Genomic DNA, 14,182 nt, shown 5'->3' on the forward strand with positions numbered 1-14,182 from the left:
TAATGCAAAAGATTGTATGTTGGAAAAAAAAAATACAAATTAGTAGGTTGTAATAATTGTTATTTTAATAGCTACATCAGTTATGTCAATATCAAAAAATGATAATAAATAAAATATTATTTTTCATAATTTTGTATTATTATTTTAAAATGATTATTTTGTATGATACGAATATCCAAAATTATACAACTATGATCAAGTGAACAATTATAAGAATAGAAAATAACCACAACTATTGTTGTATTAATAACTGAATTTAAGGTCCAAATTTTGCTAAATCACAATGCAATTATATTTATCGATAGTTTTTAATATAGCTTGTCGATAGTTTCCCCTTCAAACAAAAAGTCTCAGGTTCAAATATAAGTGTTGATGAATAATTACTATATTTTGATAGAAAAAATTTTAAGTTCAAATATAAGCATTGATGAATAATCAATACATTATGATGGAACAAGAAAAAAAATATTTTAAATTATTAAAAAAAAAATTATTATGAACTCGTTAGTGTTTTTCTATTTTTAAAGAAAAATATCGTTAAATACAATAGTGGTATTTATAGAAAAAAATTAACCAATGGTCTCTTTCTATTATAGTATAAATAAATAATCATTTTAAACTTGGAGGTAACTGGTTAATCTATATGATGTGATCAGAGCCGTTGGATCAGTCCATCCTTTGAGATCTCCAAACCCTGGTCCCCTTCCGCAGACAGCGTAGGTGCAACGTGCCCATCAACTCGACCCCACTGATCGCGACGCGCATCAGCATCCGCATCCGATAAATCAGAGCACAACATCTCCTTTTTAGCGTACTCCAAACTGCGACACACGGTGGTCCCCACTCCCCCGCCCTCAACCGTCCGATCCGTGCACCCATTTCCCACCTAAAACCCCGTTCGCCCATGGTAAACGTGGCCGCCGCCCATTGGTCGCCCGATAATATCTTTGAAACGTCGCCGTTCCGTAATGGTCTTCTCGTAGTCCGCCCTTGCCGCGGAGAGGAATCCCGTTCCGTAATGGTCTTCTCGTAATTAATTCATCAACGAAGGCCAGCTCAGAGTGCCAAACTAGAGCCGGTCTAGTGGCATCATCGTTAATTTCGTAAAAAGCAGGGTGGATTTTTAAAGTGGGTGGGGGGATTAGGATAACTTTATCCTGGGGTGGGGAGCCTGTAGGGAACTCAGGGCACGCTTAGGGTCGGCGAATCCGTCTCCCAGAAGTAATTCTACCCATCCCAACCAAACTACGCAAGACGACTTCATGCCAAATGGCGCTTTCTTATTGGATTGCTTTACAAGGCAAGTTGTATTTGACAAATTTCATCGTTCCACGTAGAAATAAAATCTCTTGCGAAACATTTCTGCGCCCCAAGTAATTTCTGGAGTTGATGTATCAGTTGCTGTTACATGATCCCTCAGGATCACTATATTAAACTAAAATTCCCAGCCGAAGATTAGAACACAAGAGAAATCAACAAAATTGAGGCCGTCCGATGAGTTGAAAGCAGGGTAAGTAAGACCCACTGAGGGGACAGAAGAACCGAGGGGGGGGTGATAAGCTCCTTATGAACAGTGTGATAGAGGGGGATTTCGCTTTGAGAGTAGTACGCGATGGAAGTTGAAGGGTATCGGGGCGGGGGGATGGGATGGGGGTCGGATTGGTAAGTTGTGGCGAGAGGACAGGGGAAATAGGGTCGTTGGCGCGGAAAGCGGGAAAGGAGGCAAAGCGAGGAAGCCGCAGCGGGGAGGGCGGTTTCGGAGGGTACGTGTAGGGTCCGGCAGCGGCAACCCTCCCCCATTCTTTAGAGCTAGACTGTTAGAGAGAGAAATCCATTAAAATACTCCTAAAATAATTAAAAAAAAAAACTCTCTCTCTCTCTCTCTCTCTCTCTCTCTCTCTCTCTCCGTGTGCGTTAAAGGCCGAGCAGCTCTTCCTCCATCACTCTTCTCGCCTCTCTTCTCTCCTTTCGGCGATTCGTTCGCTCTTTCTCTTTCTCTTTGTGTTGAGATCGACTATTCGATCGAGGCGTCCTCCGTGTCTTTCGTCTCTGTGCGAGGGTTTCGGTTTTCAATCGGATTGGAGCGGGGTGTGGCAAGGAAACGCCGGGAAAGGAGGTCGGTGTTGTAAAAAAATGATGTTGTTTTAGGTTTTTGGACGATTTTGTGGGATTTGAGCTTGGTTTGAAGCGGAGTTCGAGGTTGGGGAGTTGCTGAAGGGGGAATTTGGTGGTGGAGTGGAGGATCGAGGGAGATCTCGTGTTTTTCTTTTGTTTTTTGGGACTGTTATTTGGGGATTGTTAGTGCTCTGGTTGCTGGATTCGGGAGATTCCGTATCCGTGGGAATTCTCGGGGACTGGTGAGGGGATACCGAATCTCTTGACGGGAAACCCAGAGATTTGGTGTTTTGAGAGGGAAAGGAGGGAACTTGGAGATGAAAAGGTCGAGTTCTTAGCAGCGTCTGGGTGATTCCAGTGGCTAATTGTTCTGGAATCGGAGAACCACGAGGTCTGAGTTGAAATTAGTGGAGTTTTGGGAGGAATTCTGCGATCTCTTCAACGGCGTCGCCTTTCTGGTACTCCGCTTTCAGTAAACCTGGAGGAGCTTTGCCGGCTTTCGACCGGGAAGAGGGAAGGAAGGGATTCTTTTCCATCTGAGGAGGGTGGCTTTACGCTTGCTTTAGCTAGATAAACATCGAGGCTTCCGTTTCTAAAAGGGGAGGAAGTCGGTACTGGTGGGCGTTTCTAGGGTTCGCTTTCGAGGGAGTAAAAGCGACAACTATCAGCGGAGAGCAGCGGTAGCCCTCAGATGCCATTTTAGGCCTTGTTTGGCCTCAGCTTAGGGTTCGTAGGGGTGGCAGTTGGAGCTCTGTCGTAGTTAATGCATAGTAGTGGGGCTTTTATGAGCATTTAAGCTGGTCTGAAGGCGAAACCGAAGGGTTCTTATCCTTTCGTTACCCTACAGTCTGATCCGTTGCTCTGGTAGAGAAGTGTCTGGAGAGATGGGGTAGCAAAGGTGGAAGCTTTGGCTGATTTTGTTTGATATTTTTTTCGCTAAAGTTTGGTTCTTGTTGATCCAATTGTTGGAAGAGATCCAGCAAAATCTCATGGCGCTCGTACCGCCGTGCAGTTCATCCGGAGGGCTCCCCTGTTCAGGTTAGTTTTCCTATCATCTTTTTTTCCTTCTATTTCTCTTTGGGTTTTCGTGTTGGATGTTGATTAGCTTTGCCGCTTGTTCTCCCTGTCGTTATAGATGGCATCATTCCCATCGTTATTATTGTTTCTGGTGTGCGGTCTGCTTCAATTAGAGATATATCTTCTGATATTGTATGATTTAAAATGCTTTCCGTGGTAATGTCTTTAATGTTGGGCTGATTTCATGTTTATGGCTGTTGTTTCTGGATATCTTTCTTTTTTCCTCCTTATTGTTTGATTTTGGTGTATGGGTGTCACGTGCTTGTGGATAGATGTATATATTGTTCATTGCCAAAGAATGTTTTATGGGTTCCAGAATATATAATGGCTTGGGGTTTTATCGATTGATCCTTTTAGTTATATTTTTTTAGATTTGTGTTGATTTCTTTTGGTTCATGTCTGGGCTGATCTTGGTTTAAGTACCCCCCCCCCCCCCCCCCCCCCCACACACACACACACATATGTATGTATGTATGTATTGTTTGTCGTAGATAATTCTCTCTCATTTTGCTATTCATAAGTGTCTATTCTGGCTATCCTGAATCCTGATCGGGGCTTTGATCATTTCTTACTGGAAACATAGTATCTTGGTTAGATCAAAATTTGAGTTGGCATCTTTCGTTTTTCTAAAACGACATAAATAGATTTTCAAAATCATTATTTTATGGATTATTTTCGATGGTATGTCTTTTCGGTTGTAAATCGCAGGAAAGGGCCTAGTTTTTTCACTTTGCTTTTTCATGATGCAATTTTGTTCTTTTTCAGGGCCCAATGGAGATGCGCTGTACAGGGAACTCTGGCATGCTTGTGCCGGACCTCTTGTTACCGTGCCTCGTGAACGAGAGCGAGTCTATTACTTTCCTCAAGGTCATATGGAACAGGTACCTGACGTTCTCATGTATTGGCTCTATATTATGATTGCAAGCTGCACTTTTTCCCAGTTCTTCATATCGAGATCATCTTTCAGGATTGTTGGGTCAATTGTTAGGTCTCTTTGAATTGGATTCTTGGCTTTTTATATTCCTTGATACTGTTTTTAAGAACCAAGGCATTTATTCTTTGCCTTAATTTGTTGTTTTATCACACTGTGGCATGTTGTTCATAAGCTAAGCATATTAGCATGACCCATATATGAGTAATGATAATTGTTGATTTCTGTTTCTGCTTTCCCGTAGCTAGAGGCATCTACCAATCAAGGACTTGACCAGCATATGCCCTTGTTCAATCTACCATCAAAGATCCTTTGCAGGGTGGTCCATGTTCAACTTCGAGTAAGCTCTTGTTGGTCATTTTATATTTGTTCATCATGTTTGGTGTGGTAAGGTAAGGTATTAGCTTTATTTCTCATTCCATGCACTACTCATCACGTCCTTTTGTAGGCTGAACCAGACACTGATGAAGTTTACGCACAGATTACTCTGCTACCTGAACCAAATGTGAGTCATTTACTTCTTTCTGCTTGTTTTGTCCAGTAAAATCCTATTATACGAAGTGATATGGTTAAGTATTTTAAATGTTCTATTCTTTTACAAGGAATTATGCTGTTTATAGCTTCCTTTCTCTTGATATTAACATTCTAACATGGAATTTCATACCGGCCTGAACCGGCCGGTATGCCCCATACTGAGCCGGACTGGCGGGGAACCGAGATGGTTCGGTTGAGGAAAATGGTGCACCAGAGGAGGGAGACAGAAAGAGAGGAAGAGATAGAGAGAGAGAGGAGGGGAGGGAGATACATCACGATGCCGTCAAAGGCCGACAGTGGCCCGTTGCGGCCGTCGGAGCGCCGCGGAGGCCTCTGCGGCTTGATGTTGCTCGATAGGGCTTTTAAACGAGAGAGAAAGAGAGAGAGAGGGGAGCAACGGTACCGGAAGGTCGTGCAGCCGATGGCCATCTGGCGACGAAAAATACGTGGACGGAGTCATGGTCGTGGAGCAGGAGGTAACCGCCCCTGTTCCTTCATCGTGTTTTTTTTTTTAAAAACACCGATGAATAGTAAAGCCGGCAAACCCATTACCGACTTCACTGTAATTCAGAATTTTTTTTAAAAAAAAATCTCGTGAAACAAGGACGATTGTCCCTGTTTCATGCTTGCGGCACCTTAGGCGTCGAGTGCACCGTCCGGAGGCCCTCTGGCAGCCTCTTCGACGGCTTTTACTCCCTCATTTTCTTTCTTCCCCTCCTCTCTCTATCTCTCTCTCTCTTTTTTTTTTCTACTCTCAGTTCGCTTCCTTTGCTTTGTGTCGGTTCGTGCTAATCCAGTACGGATCCATACTGCCAACCGGCTGGCATGGGTTCTGGTACCGAGTCCGCGAATCTAGCATTCTAATGCTCGGGAGCTTACTTGAACTTTAAAGGTTATATACGTTTATGTACCTCTTAGGTTGCTATTGTTGCAACTGAATGAGCGTCTTGTCTTAACACATCTTTGCAATCACTTCTGTAACTGGGTTTTCTTTCTGGAAGTGGATCTATATTATTTAACAAATGCCATGTCTAACTTTATTTTGTGCATGCTATTATTTGATGTTTATATTGATCTTTTCTTTTCTTTCCTTCAACTCCCCAATCAGCAAAGTGAGGTCACAAGCCCAGATCTGCCGCTACCTGAGCTGGAAAGGTGCACAGTCCATTCCTTTTGTAAGACACTAACTGCTTCAGATACAAGCACACATGGAGGGTTCTCTGTTCTAAGGAGGCATGCAGATGAATGCCTGCCTCCTCTGGTTAGTTGTTATTCTAAATTTTCGCAATACTTTGTTGTCGTTAAGCTAAATATTCTGATTGTTACCATACCTTTTAAGGGCTACTGGATCCTGTTTCTTCTGTTTGCAGGATATGTCCCAACATCCACCTTGGCAAGAATTGGTTGCCAAAGATCTGCATGGGAATGAATGGCATTTCCGTCACATTTTTCGAGGTCTATATATTACTCCTTCATTGCTATTTGGCTGTTCGTTATTTTGATTTGATGCAGATGCAAGAGTTATTCATTTTCTACTGTCTCAGTTTTCTATATACTTCTTATTGCTTAATCGTATGAAGTTCTGCATTAAAAAAATATTGCATACCAGTATGAGCTTCCAGATGCTGACTGACAGATTGTAGAAGATTGAATGCAAATGGCAAAGTAAATAACAAAGAATAGTTGTTTGAATGCATAAAATTCTGTATGAACTTGTGCAAATTTGTGCCTGCTAGAATACCCAAATAAGGTGATCAAATTATGTTAACTGCAGTTATGTCTGCTTTTTTTTTTTTTTTTTTTTTTTCAGGGCAACCTAGGCGGCACCTGCTTACTACTGGATGGAGTGTTTTTGTCAGCTCAAAGAGATTGATAGCCGGTGATGCATTTATCTTTTTAAGGTTAGTATATAGATTCTCTTGTCAGGCACTTGTCAAGCACTTGTCAAGCTGTTGCATTATCTTCCAGAATAGAATGCTATCTTTTGGATAGTTATTTGATGCACTTCTTTGTGTGTTCATCACGATAAAATTTATCTATGCACGAAACATGGCAGAGGAGAGAATGGTGAGTTGCGGGTTGGAGTAAGGAGGCTTATGAGACAACTCAATAACATGCCGTCATCTGTCATTTCCAGTCACAGCATGCATCTTGGAGTTCTGGCTACTGCCTCTCATGCTATATCTACGGGGACCCTTTTTTCTGTCTTTTATAAGCCAAGGTTTGATGTTTTTCTGACTTTTCTGTGTTGTCCTTTGAAATGTCTGAATCCAAAGTATGATGTTTAGTGCTGATCCCTGCACATCCAACCCCTCCTCCCCCTGAAAAACCTCAACCCTCCCCTCTCTTGTACACACACAGACACAGATGTGGAAATGCAGACATACAGGCAAGAGTTATCTGTCAATATTTGACTTAAAATGGAGTAGTTATCTAACAGAATGATATTATCAAGAACTTCAGATTTATGACTTTGCTAGTCAGTCTTATTAAGTTGTAAATTTGCATGCTTTGCCATGTTCTTAAAGCTAGAAAAGGAAAAATATGGAATTTACATCTGAGTTTTGTATGTTTTACATATATCTAGCTACTGATGCACAATTGTTTCCAAGTGTTTCCAAATCATGGGGACAAAGGTTATCTTGTCCTCATAAAGTAATTTGAGTACATTCAAAAAATAAGGGGTGAAATTTATTAAATTGTACGTTGTTTCAGAACAAGTAGATCTGAGTTTATCATCAGTGTCAACAAGTACCTTGAAGCTAAGAATCATAAATTGTCTGTTGGGATGAGGTTCAAGATGAGATTCGAGGGTGATGAAGCTCCTGAAAGAAGGTATGCTTGTTGGCTTGATAGTGATCTTAAATCAAGGATGCAGTTAAAGTATGTTGGCAAGGTCTCATTTATGATTTCTACAGGTTTAGTGGTACTATAATTGGTGTGGGGGACACAACACCATCTAGGTGGGCAGATTCAGAATGGAGATCTTTGAAGGTAGTATTGTGTCTATTACCTTTCTAACCTTGAAAATATTGTGCTAATAGATTGATGGATCTTTTTGATGGCTAGCATGAATATTGCTCATAAGTTGCATTATTTTTATCACCTGAGTTTCAGAGTAGCTTGTGTTTATTGGTATACTGATTAAACCCCAGCCTTTTATTATGCGTTTAGTTATTGGTGTGCTTTTACTCCCCCATACTATTCGTTCTATAATTTCAAGCTGTTTGGTGGTTTGGTTTATAGGTCCAATGGGATGAACCTTCATCTATTCCACGCCCAGATAGAGTCTCACCGTGGGAATTAGAGCCACTTGTTGCAGCTACTACTCCAACATCTCAACCAGCACAGAGACATAAACGTGCACGGCCATTAGCTTCAACTACTATTGCACCCGACATTTCTTCAATGTTTGGTATGAAAGTTGCTGGCTCATATAATATTGTTTTTATTCGTTATCTCTTTTCAGTTAGGCATTTTAAGATTATTTTGGGCAGTTTAGATTTTTCTTGACCATGCAAGTTTTGATCTCGACTTCCAAGGATGTACACATCTTTCAATGAATTTCCATGGAATTCTTTTCTGTAATTTATTCAGTAGTTCTGCATTTATGGTCCACACTCTGCAGCAGTTTGTGCTGTTTAAATACATTATCTTGGCTAGTTAGCTATGCATACAAAGCCTATGTTTGGCTTGCTTTCAGAGTCAGTGGAGGGCCATGCAAGTGATTTATTTTAGTGAAATTGACCACTGAAAGAATTCTGAGGTTGTAGCTTTTGCATCAAGCAGAAATTTCATCTTCTTATAGCCTTAGCCATTTTCTTATAGACAGTCTGGATTATCTCATGATAGGAAAACAGTCTCTTGGTAAGATCCTATTTATTTATTTTGCTATAGTGGCATTTCTTGCAATTGTTATCTTTGACCATCTTAGTAACTCTGACGATCTATACTTTCTCCTTAATGTAGGTTTGTGGAAATCCCCAGTTGAGTCTACCCAAACTTTCTCATTTTCAGGGTTACAACGAGGACGAGAACTTTATCCATCATCCAGCCTGTTCTCATCAACGTCAAAAACTGGGTCCATTGTTTTTAATGGAAACATGGGGCCGTCAGCAGTTACCTGCAGGTCTGAATACTGGCCAGTTAGGGCAGATACACAAACTGAGTCCTTCTCAGCAAGCATCAATAGGGAAACATGTGAAAAGAAGCAGGATACTGGCACTGGCTGCAGGTTATTTGGGATCCAATTAATAGAAGGTTCTGTGGTAGAGGAAACTTCACTGCCGGCAAATATTTCTGCCGGCATTGGTGAGGATCAGCCAGTAACATCTGTGGATGCAGATTCTGATCGGCAGTCTCAGCCATCGACGATCAACAGGTGTGATGCCCCTGCAGTCAGTAGTGAGCCAGAGAAGTCATGCCTCAGATCACCTCAGGAGACTCAAAGTCGGCAACCGAGGAGCTGCACCAAGGTGAACACAGCCTCTTCTCCCTGTACATTTTCTGGTCTCCTCTCAGTGTCATGCTTAGTAATCTTGTAACACAGTTGCACATGGATTTTATAGCTTCTGCAGGGTATGGCAGGTAAGTAGCTGAAATATGTTTCTAACTCTCCTGTGCTCCCGAACAGGTTCACATGCAAGGTATGGCAGTTGGGAGGGCAGTGGATTTAACGAGATTAAATTGTTATGATGAGCTTCTCCAAAAGCTGGAAGAGATGTTCAGCATCCAGGGAGAGCTCACAGGTGCAGTCAAGAAATGGCAGGTTGTCTATACTGATGATGAAGATGACATGATGCTGGTTGGCGATGACCCATGGCAGTAATGCTCTATAACCTTGAGTGTGAATTTCATAGCATGGCTTTATCTATTGATTGTTCCAATTTAAAATAGTGGCTCTTCAATCTCAAGAAAAAAAGAGCATGTTTTTGGTCACTTGAAGTTAAACTAAGCTGGCCTATTTACCTGAACTTTGCAGCGAGTTTTGCAGCATGGTGAGGAAAATCTATATTTATACACACGAGGAGGCGAAGAGGCTGTCATCCAAGACAACATTGCCAGTCATCAATGAGGCGACCAAGCCTGGATCCCATGAATCTTCATCTGATTGTGATACTCCATGGAGCGGACCAGAAGACCAAGTTGTTGCTGATAAGGAGTGCTGACCATTTAGGAGAATATAATTGCCGACGAAAATTTTTTTTGGTTTTTTAGTTCAAGCCTTGGCCATTAGCTTGCGGCCCGGCATGGGCCCTGTTATGTGCCATGGCTGCTGTTGCCCTTGGTGCCTTGTGTCGTGTCTGGAATGGCAACAGGGAAAAGATTGGATAGGAATGGTGAGGTGGCTACCGTCCATACTGTTTTGGCAGTATCATCTTTTTGTGGAGTCCATTGCACGTGGAGGCTGGCAGGCTACTGGAGAAGAGATGGTCTCTTGTCTGATCTGTATGGGGAAAGGGTGTCACATTGGAATAGGGAGTGTTGAAGTTTGCACTCTCTTCTTTCCTTATTTCTTTAACCAGGAGTAAACAGGATATATGTCTATATCTTTACACGCTACAGCATTGCTGAATGTGTTGTGTTGGTTTATTTTGGGTGGCAGGATTGTTGTTCACATTTCTCCTTTGTTACATCGTATACTTATTATCTTTTGTTGGGAAGGAAATTATGTACAAAATTGGGGTATACTTTTGTGTTTTCTTTTGTTTGTTTTGCTGCTGTCCCAGTTAGTATCAACCATTTGGCAGTGGTGCTGTTACTCCCGTCTCCCAAGAGAGATTTTGTGGAAGGTGCATGGTATTTGGATGGATATGGGGTTTCTAATGTTGCCTTCATAATTAAAATTCCCAGATTGTTCTGTTGCATGGTTGGTGTGATCCGAGTTCAAGAGCTGTTCGTTGTTCAGTGTAATGGTTGGTGGGGATGGTTCATACTTGGGCTTTGGAATGTGCAAAGTTTATTTTGTTTTCTTATTATATGTGTTCTTGTAGCTGCTCTATGATTGGATTTTTCGTGAGTTTGGTCATGATCAGAAGGCATGTTATTGCTTGCACTCAGCCAACCACATTCATGATTTCGTTTTGTGCCACTATCACCCTGGCAGAGAGGTTTTGTTGTTGCTTACTCATTCTTTAAAATAGGACTGAATGTTTTCGTCCACCTTCCAGCCTCATCACGAGTAATGTATAAATTAGAAGTCCACTTCTAATGAATTATAATTCTAATCAGATACGAGTAGTAACAAGGGTGAAAAAATGGCATATGGTATATTTTAAGGGGTGAGAATGGAGCTAATTCTTATGTATGTTTGTGTTTCTTTTACAAGATGGCATGGCGTGTTCTCATTTGTGATCCTTTCTCTGGTCATCTATAGTGTCCCTGGAATGGTGGCTGAGGTTCCATGGATGAGATTCCATTAGCTGTTGTCTCTGGTCATTTGTAGGGTGATATTTATATATCACGGAGTAAAACTAGGATAACTAAATCATTCGATGAACTTGCGAGTATGGTATCCTTTTCGAGGCCCTTAAATGATGTCTAAAGTACTTCCCTTATGTCTATATCTTGTCCCGTGTGGTACTTCATGTATCCTTTAGAGGAACACTGAGAGCTCACTTGATTCGATATTTCATCATACGCACCTTATTCAACAAGAAAAAATAACATCTAGGTAGAACAACCTCAAGAAGTTGGCATGTGACATTGTTTCTAATGACATAGCAGCATCTAGTCATGAATCTCATATTGGAATGCCACCATTAAGGAGAAACCATGTGCAGGAATATATTCAATGGCTGTAGCCATGATTTAATTCTCACATCCTGTCCATTAAGCTGGCAGTGGCAGATATCATGTAGAGTCAAGAATGTCTCAGATTGATAGGAAACCCATCCACATGGCATTTAGACATCACCTGTTTGTGGCTCACATTGGTCAGAGCCTACTTGACCTTTGTTTGCTCCATGGGAATGTTATGCAATTTGGTGTTATTGTTTCTGTTTGGCCTTGGTGACTTTTTAGCTGTATGTGTTTCTGTTTGGCCTTGGTCCCTGTTGTATCAAATTTCATAACAAAGGATACAATGGATGGATGAATAGGATCAAATAACATCAAGGAAGGGAAAGAAGATATAGATGGATTGAAAATTATGCTACAACAAGACTGAAGCTCAAACCTGCACCCTTCAATGACACAAGATCTCGACACAACCTCCGGACCACCCTAAATCTAGGTAAGAGAAGGATATAAGGTGACACTTGACTCACAGGTGTCAAAAGAACTTGAACTTTTGAAAGTTAGGCTTGTGTACATCTTTAGTAGCAGTGGAATGTTCATTAGTTCAAAAGATCACATTACCATGGTCATCGCAAATAGAATTTTGGCATACAACCGCATTCATCATGTTTGACATCCAATAATCTTTCCAATACATCCTGAATTGGTTAATCAGAAGTCAGATGAGACAATCATGGTTGGAAAAACAAACCTGTGTAGATACAACCTGAAGGTTGTGAATCAATGGTAGTAGTTCTACTGTCAGTTCATATTGATGGCCAGAAACCTGCAGTCAATATAGCTTGTATGGAAGAAAGGTGCTGTTGTTGATTTTTAAATCTGAATCAATTTGAGAGCATTTGGATGGAAGCTAGCATATCATCCAATCATGCTCTATATCAAGTATGATAGTTTTTAGTATCTAGAAGCACCTTTAAGGCATGAGATTTGTTTTTAGAAGCCTTTTTTGCAAGTTATTGGATGCTAATTGAGTTCCAATTTATCCCATGCATTTCTCTTAATATAAGGGCCTTAAAACACTATACCACCCTCTTTCTTTTGATCACATTGAATTTAATTGAAATTTTGAAGCTCTCTTTTGTGAGTGTTTTTGGTTGTTTGACTCTACCTCACTATGACGCGACTATAGCAATTTTTGTGCGATTATTCTAGTACGACTCTTAAATGACTTGCTCTAAGCTAGCGTGACATTGATGGAGATGTGAGAACCTTGAGTAACAACTGGTGCAATCATGGTGGAATTTAGAGGATCGGTCAGTGAGACTTCAACTGGTTATCTTAATTATCTTGCTTAGATTTTGCTTTTTGGTTTAGGTTTAGCCTTCTAATCCTCCATTATTTATTTTTTGATTCTAGTTTATATTTAAGGCCTTCTAGTTAAAAATATTTTTCTAATTATTTTGTGCTTTAAAAGTTATTATAATGTAAAAAATATACATTTTATTTTTCAATAACTTTACAAAATTCCAACTCTCTTCAAAGTAGGAGAGGTCTTGTTTGGGTCATGTTGAATTTATCCTAGTAATATTTGCATCAAGGTTATCTTTTGTTCATAGGCATCCATAAGCTAATCATTCTGTAATCCAAACTAGATTAACCTTTTGCATCAACCATGTACCTTAACCTCATGCAACTGGTTCCTTGGTTCTTATTAGTCCCATCCTGTGCAATTTCCTAATTATACATCTCATGTGTTGGTCTAAGTAGGCTGCGCATCAAAGTGACTCAACTCATGCTAGATCATATAGTCCTCTCATGTCAGAGGAAATGCAAAAAAACCATCACATGATCAGAATACTGTCAAACTTGACAACATGGTTTCAATTAGACCTGCTCTCAGGGTAGCTAATTAGTGGGACATAACACACACAGGAATGTAGAGTCTCCACGCCGACAACTAAGAGAAATTATCATCATCTTATGGTAATTATCCAAGCCTGGTTAGCCTTAGAATGAAAGCTCCCAACATAACTCATAGTTGTGACATGTTTAAGGAATGAGAAACCTAGAGCCTTAATTCTCCTTCAATTGACCAAATCAACTGACTTAGTCCACTAGAATATCTCATGCTATGTATACATCTCATGCTCAACAAATATCTTCAAAGATGCATTGACAAAATTTAAAAAAAAAAAAATTATTAATATCTCAAAAAGCATATCTCATACAAAAATCATGACTTTATCAGGGCACCACATCCAACAATAAATAGGTGGAGTGGGTAGATATTAAGTGTTTTAGCTACTAGTGTCAAGTTCACATTGATTCCATACATGGCCGGATGAGGTTGACAGGCAAGAATGCCCATAACATCATAAATTGTGGCAGCAAGGTTATGATTCCTGTGGCCCCACCTTTTTTTAAGAAAAAATTCACATTGATTCTGTGATCCACAAATCCTAGTAGACATATCCTAAAAGTAGAGGAGCCTAGTTCAATGCACAAACGGGTATTTGGTAAAACTGAACAATTGTGTGTGAGACTATGATCCCTACCCTGTCCTCAATTTTGACCCTACGGAGAAGCAAATGATGCTGCAAATTAGCTAGCAGATGCAGCAAACTATTTATAAAGAAGACAAGCACAGAAGGAAAGGTTCTCTACCAGATTATTTAAATTTACTGATGAGAGAAATGGGGATCCCTTTACTCTGCAATGTACTGAACTAACTTTAGCCTGGATGGTCCACTCCAGGGGACAAAGAAGCAGCAGCAGCAGCAGCAGCAG

The 14,182-nt window shown here is 40.6% G+C and overlaps 1 protein-coding gene across 3 annotated transcripts; it reads left to right on the top strand.

Annotated features, from left to right (window-relative positions):
* Positions 1 to 1,734: 1,734 nt before the first annotated feature.
* LOC105038693 (auxin response factor 7) lies at positions 1,735 to 10,345 on the top strand. 3 transcript variants are annotated; one of them, XM_073259757.1, is made up of 14 exons: positions 1,735 to 3,153; positions 3,958 to 4,073; positions 4,368 to 4,463; positions 4,572 to 4,628; positions 5,766 to 5,918; positions 6,028 to 6,112; positions 6,468 to 6,558; positions 6,714 to 6,878; positions 7,373 to 7,492; positions 7,576 to 7,651; positions 7,904 to 8,072; positions 8,675 to 9,132; positions 9,291 to 9,481; positions 9,639 to 10,345. In XM_073259757.1, the coding sequence occupies exons 1-14, from the start codon at positions 3,105 to 3,107 to the stop codon at positions 9,823 to 9,825; spliced, it is 2,013 nt and encodes a 670-aa protein (XP_073115858.1). In that variant the 5' UTR covers positions 1,735 to 3,104; the 3' UTR covers positions 9,826 to 10,345. The 3 variants fall into 3 exon arrangements, with proteins under 3 accessions (XP_073115858.1, XP_073115853.1, XP_073115859.1); XM_073259752.1 differs by having other exon boundaries at positions 1,738 to 3,153; positions 8,627 to 9,132; XM_073259758.1 differs by lacking the exons at positions 1,735 to 3,153; positions 3,958 to 4,073; positions 4,368 to 4,463; positions 4,572 to 4,628 and adding an exon at positions 4,880 to 5,133 and having other exon boundaries at positions 8,627 to 9,132.
* Positions 10,346 to 14,182: the final 3,837 nt, after the last annotated feature.

The sequence above is a fragment of the Elaeis guineensis genome, chromosome 1 (assembly GCF_000442705.2).
Source record: "Elaeis guineensis isolate ETL-2024a chromosome 1, EG11, whole genome shotgun sequence".
Lineage (NCBI taxonomy): Eukaryota > Viridiplantae > Streptophyta > Magnoliopsida > Arecales > Arecaceae > Elaeis > Elaeis guineensis.

Excerpts from the sequence above, each read along its gene's own strand:
- LOC105038693 (XM_073259752.1), top strand. The coding sequence starts at position 3,105 with ATGGCGCTCGTACCGCCGTGCAGTTCATCCGGAGGGCTCCCCTGTTCA. Across the intron at positions 6,113-6,467 it reads TTTCCGTCACATTTTTCGAG|GGCAACCTAGGCGGCACCTG; the intron begins GTCTATATATTA and ends TTTTTTTTTCAG. Across the intron at positions 7,652-7,903 it reads CAGAATGGAGATCTTTGAAG|GTCCAATGGGATGAACCTTC; the intron begins GTAGTATTGTGT and ends TTTGGTTTATAG.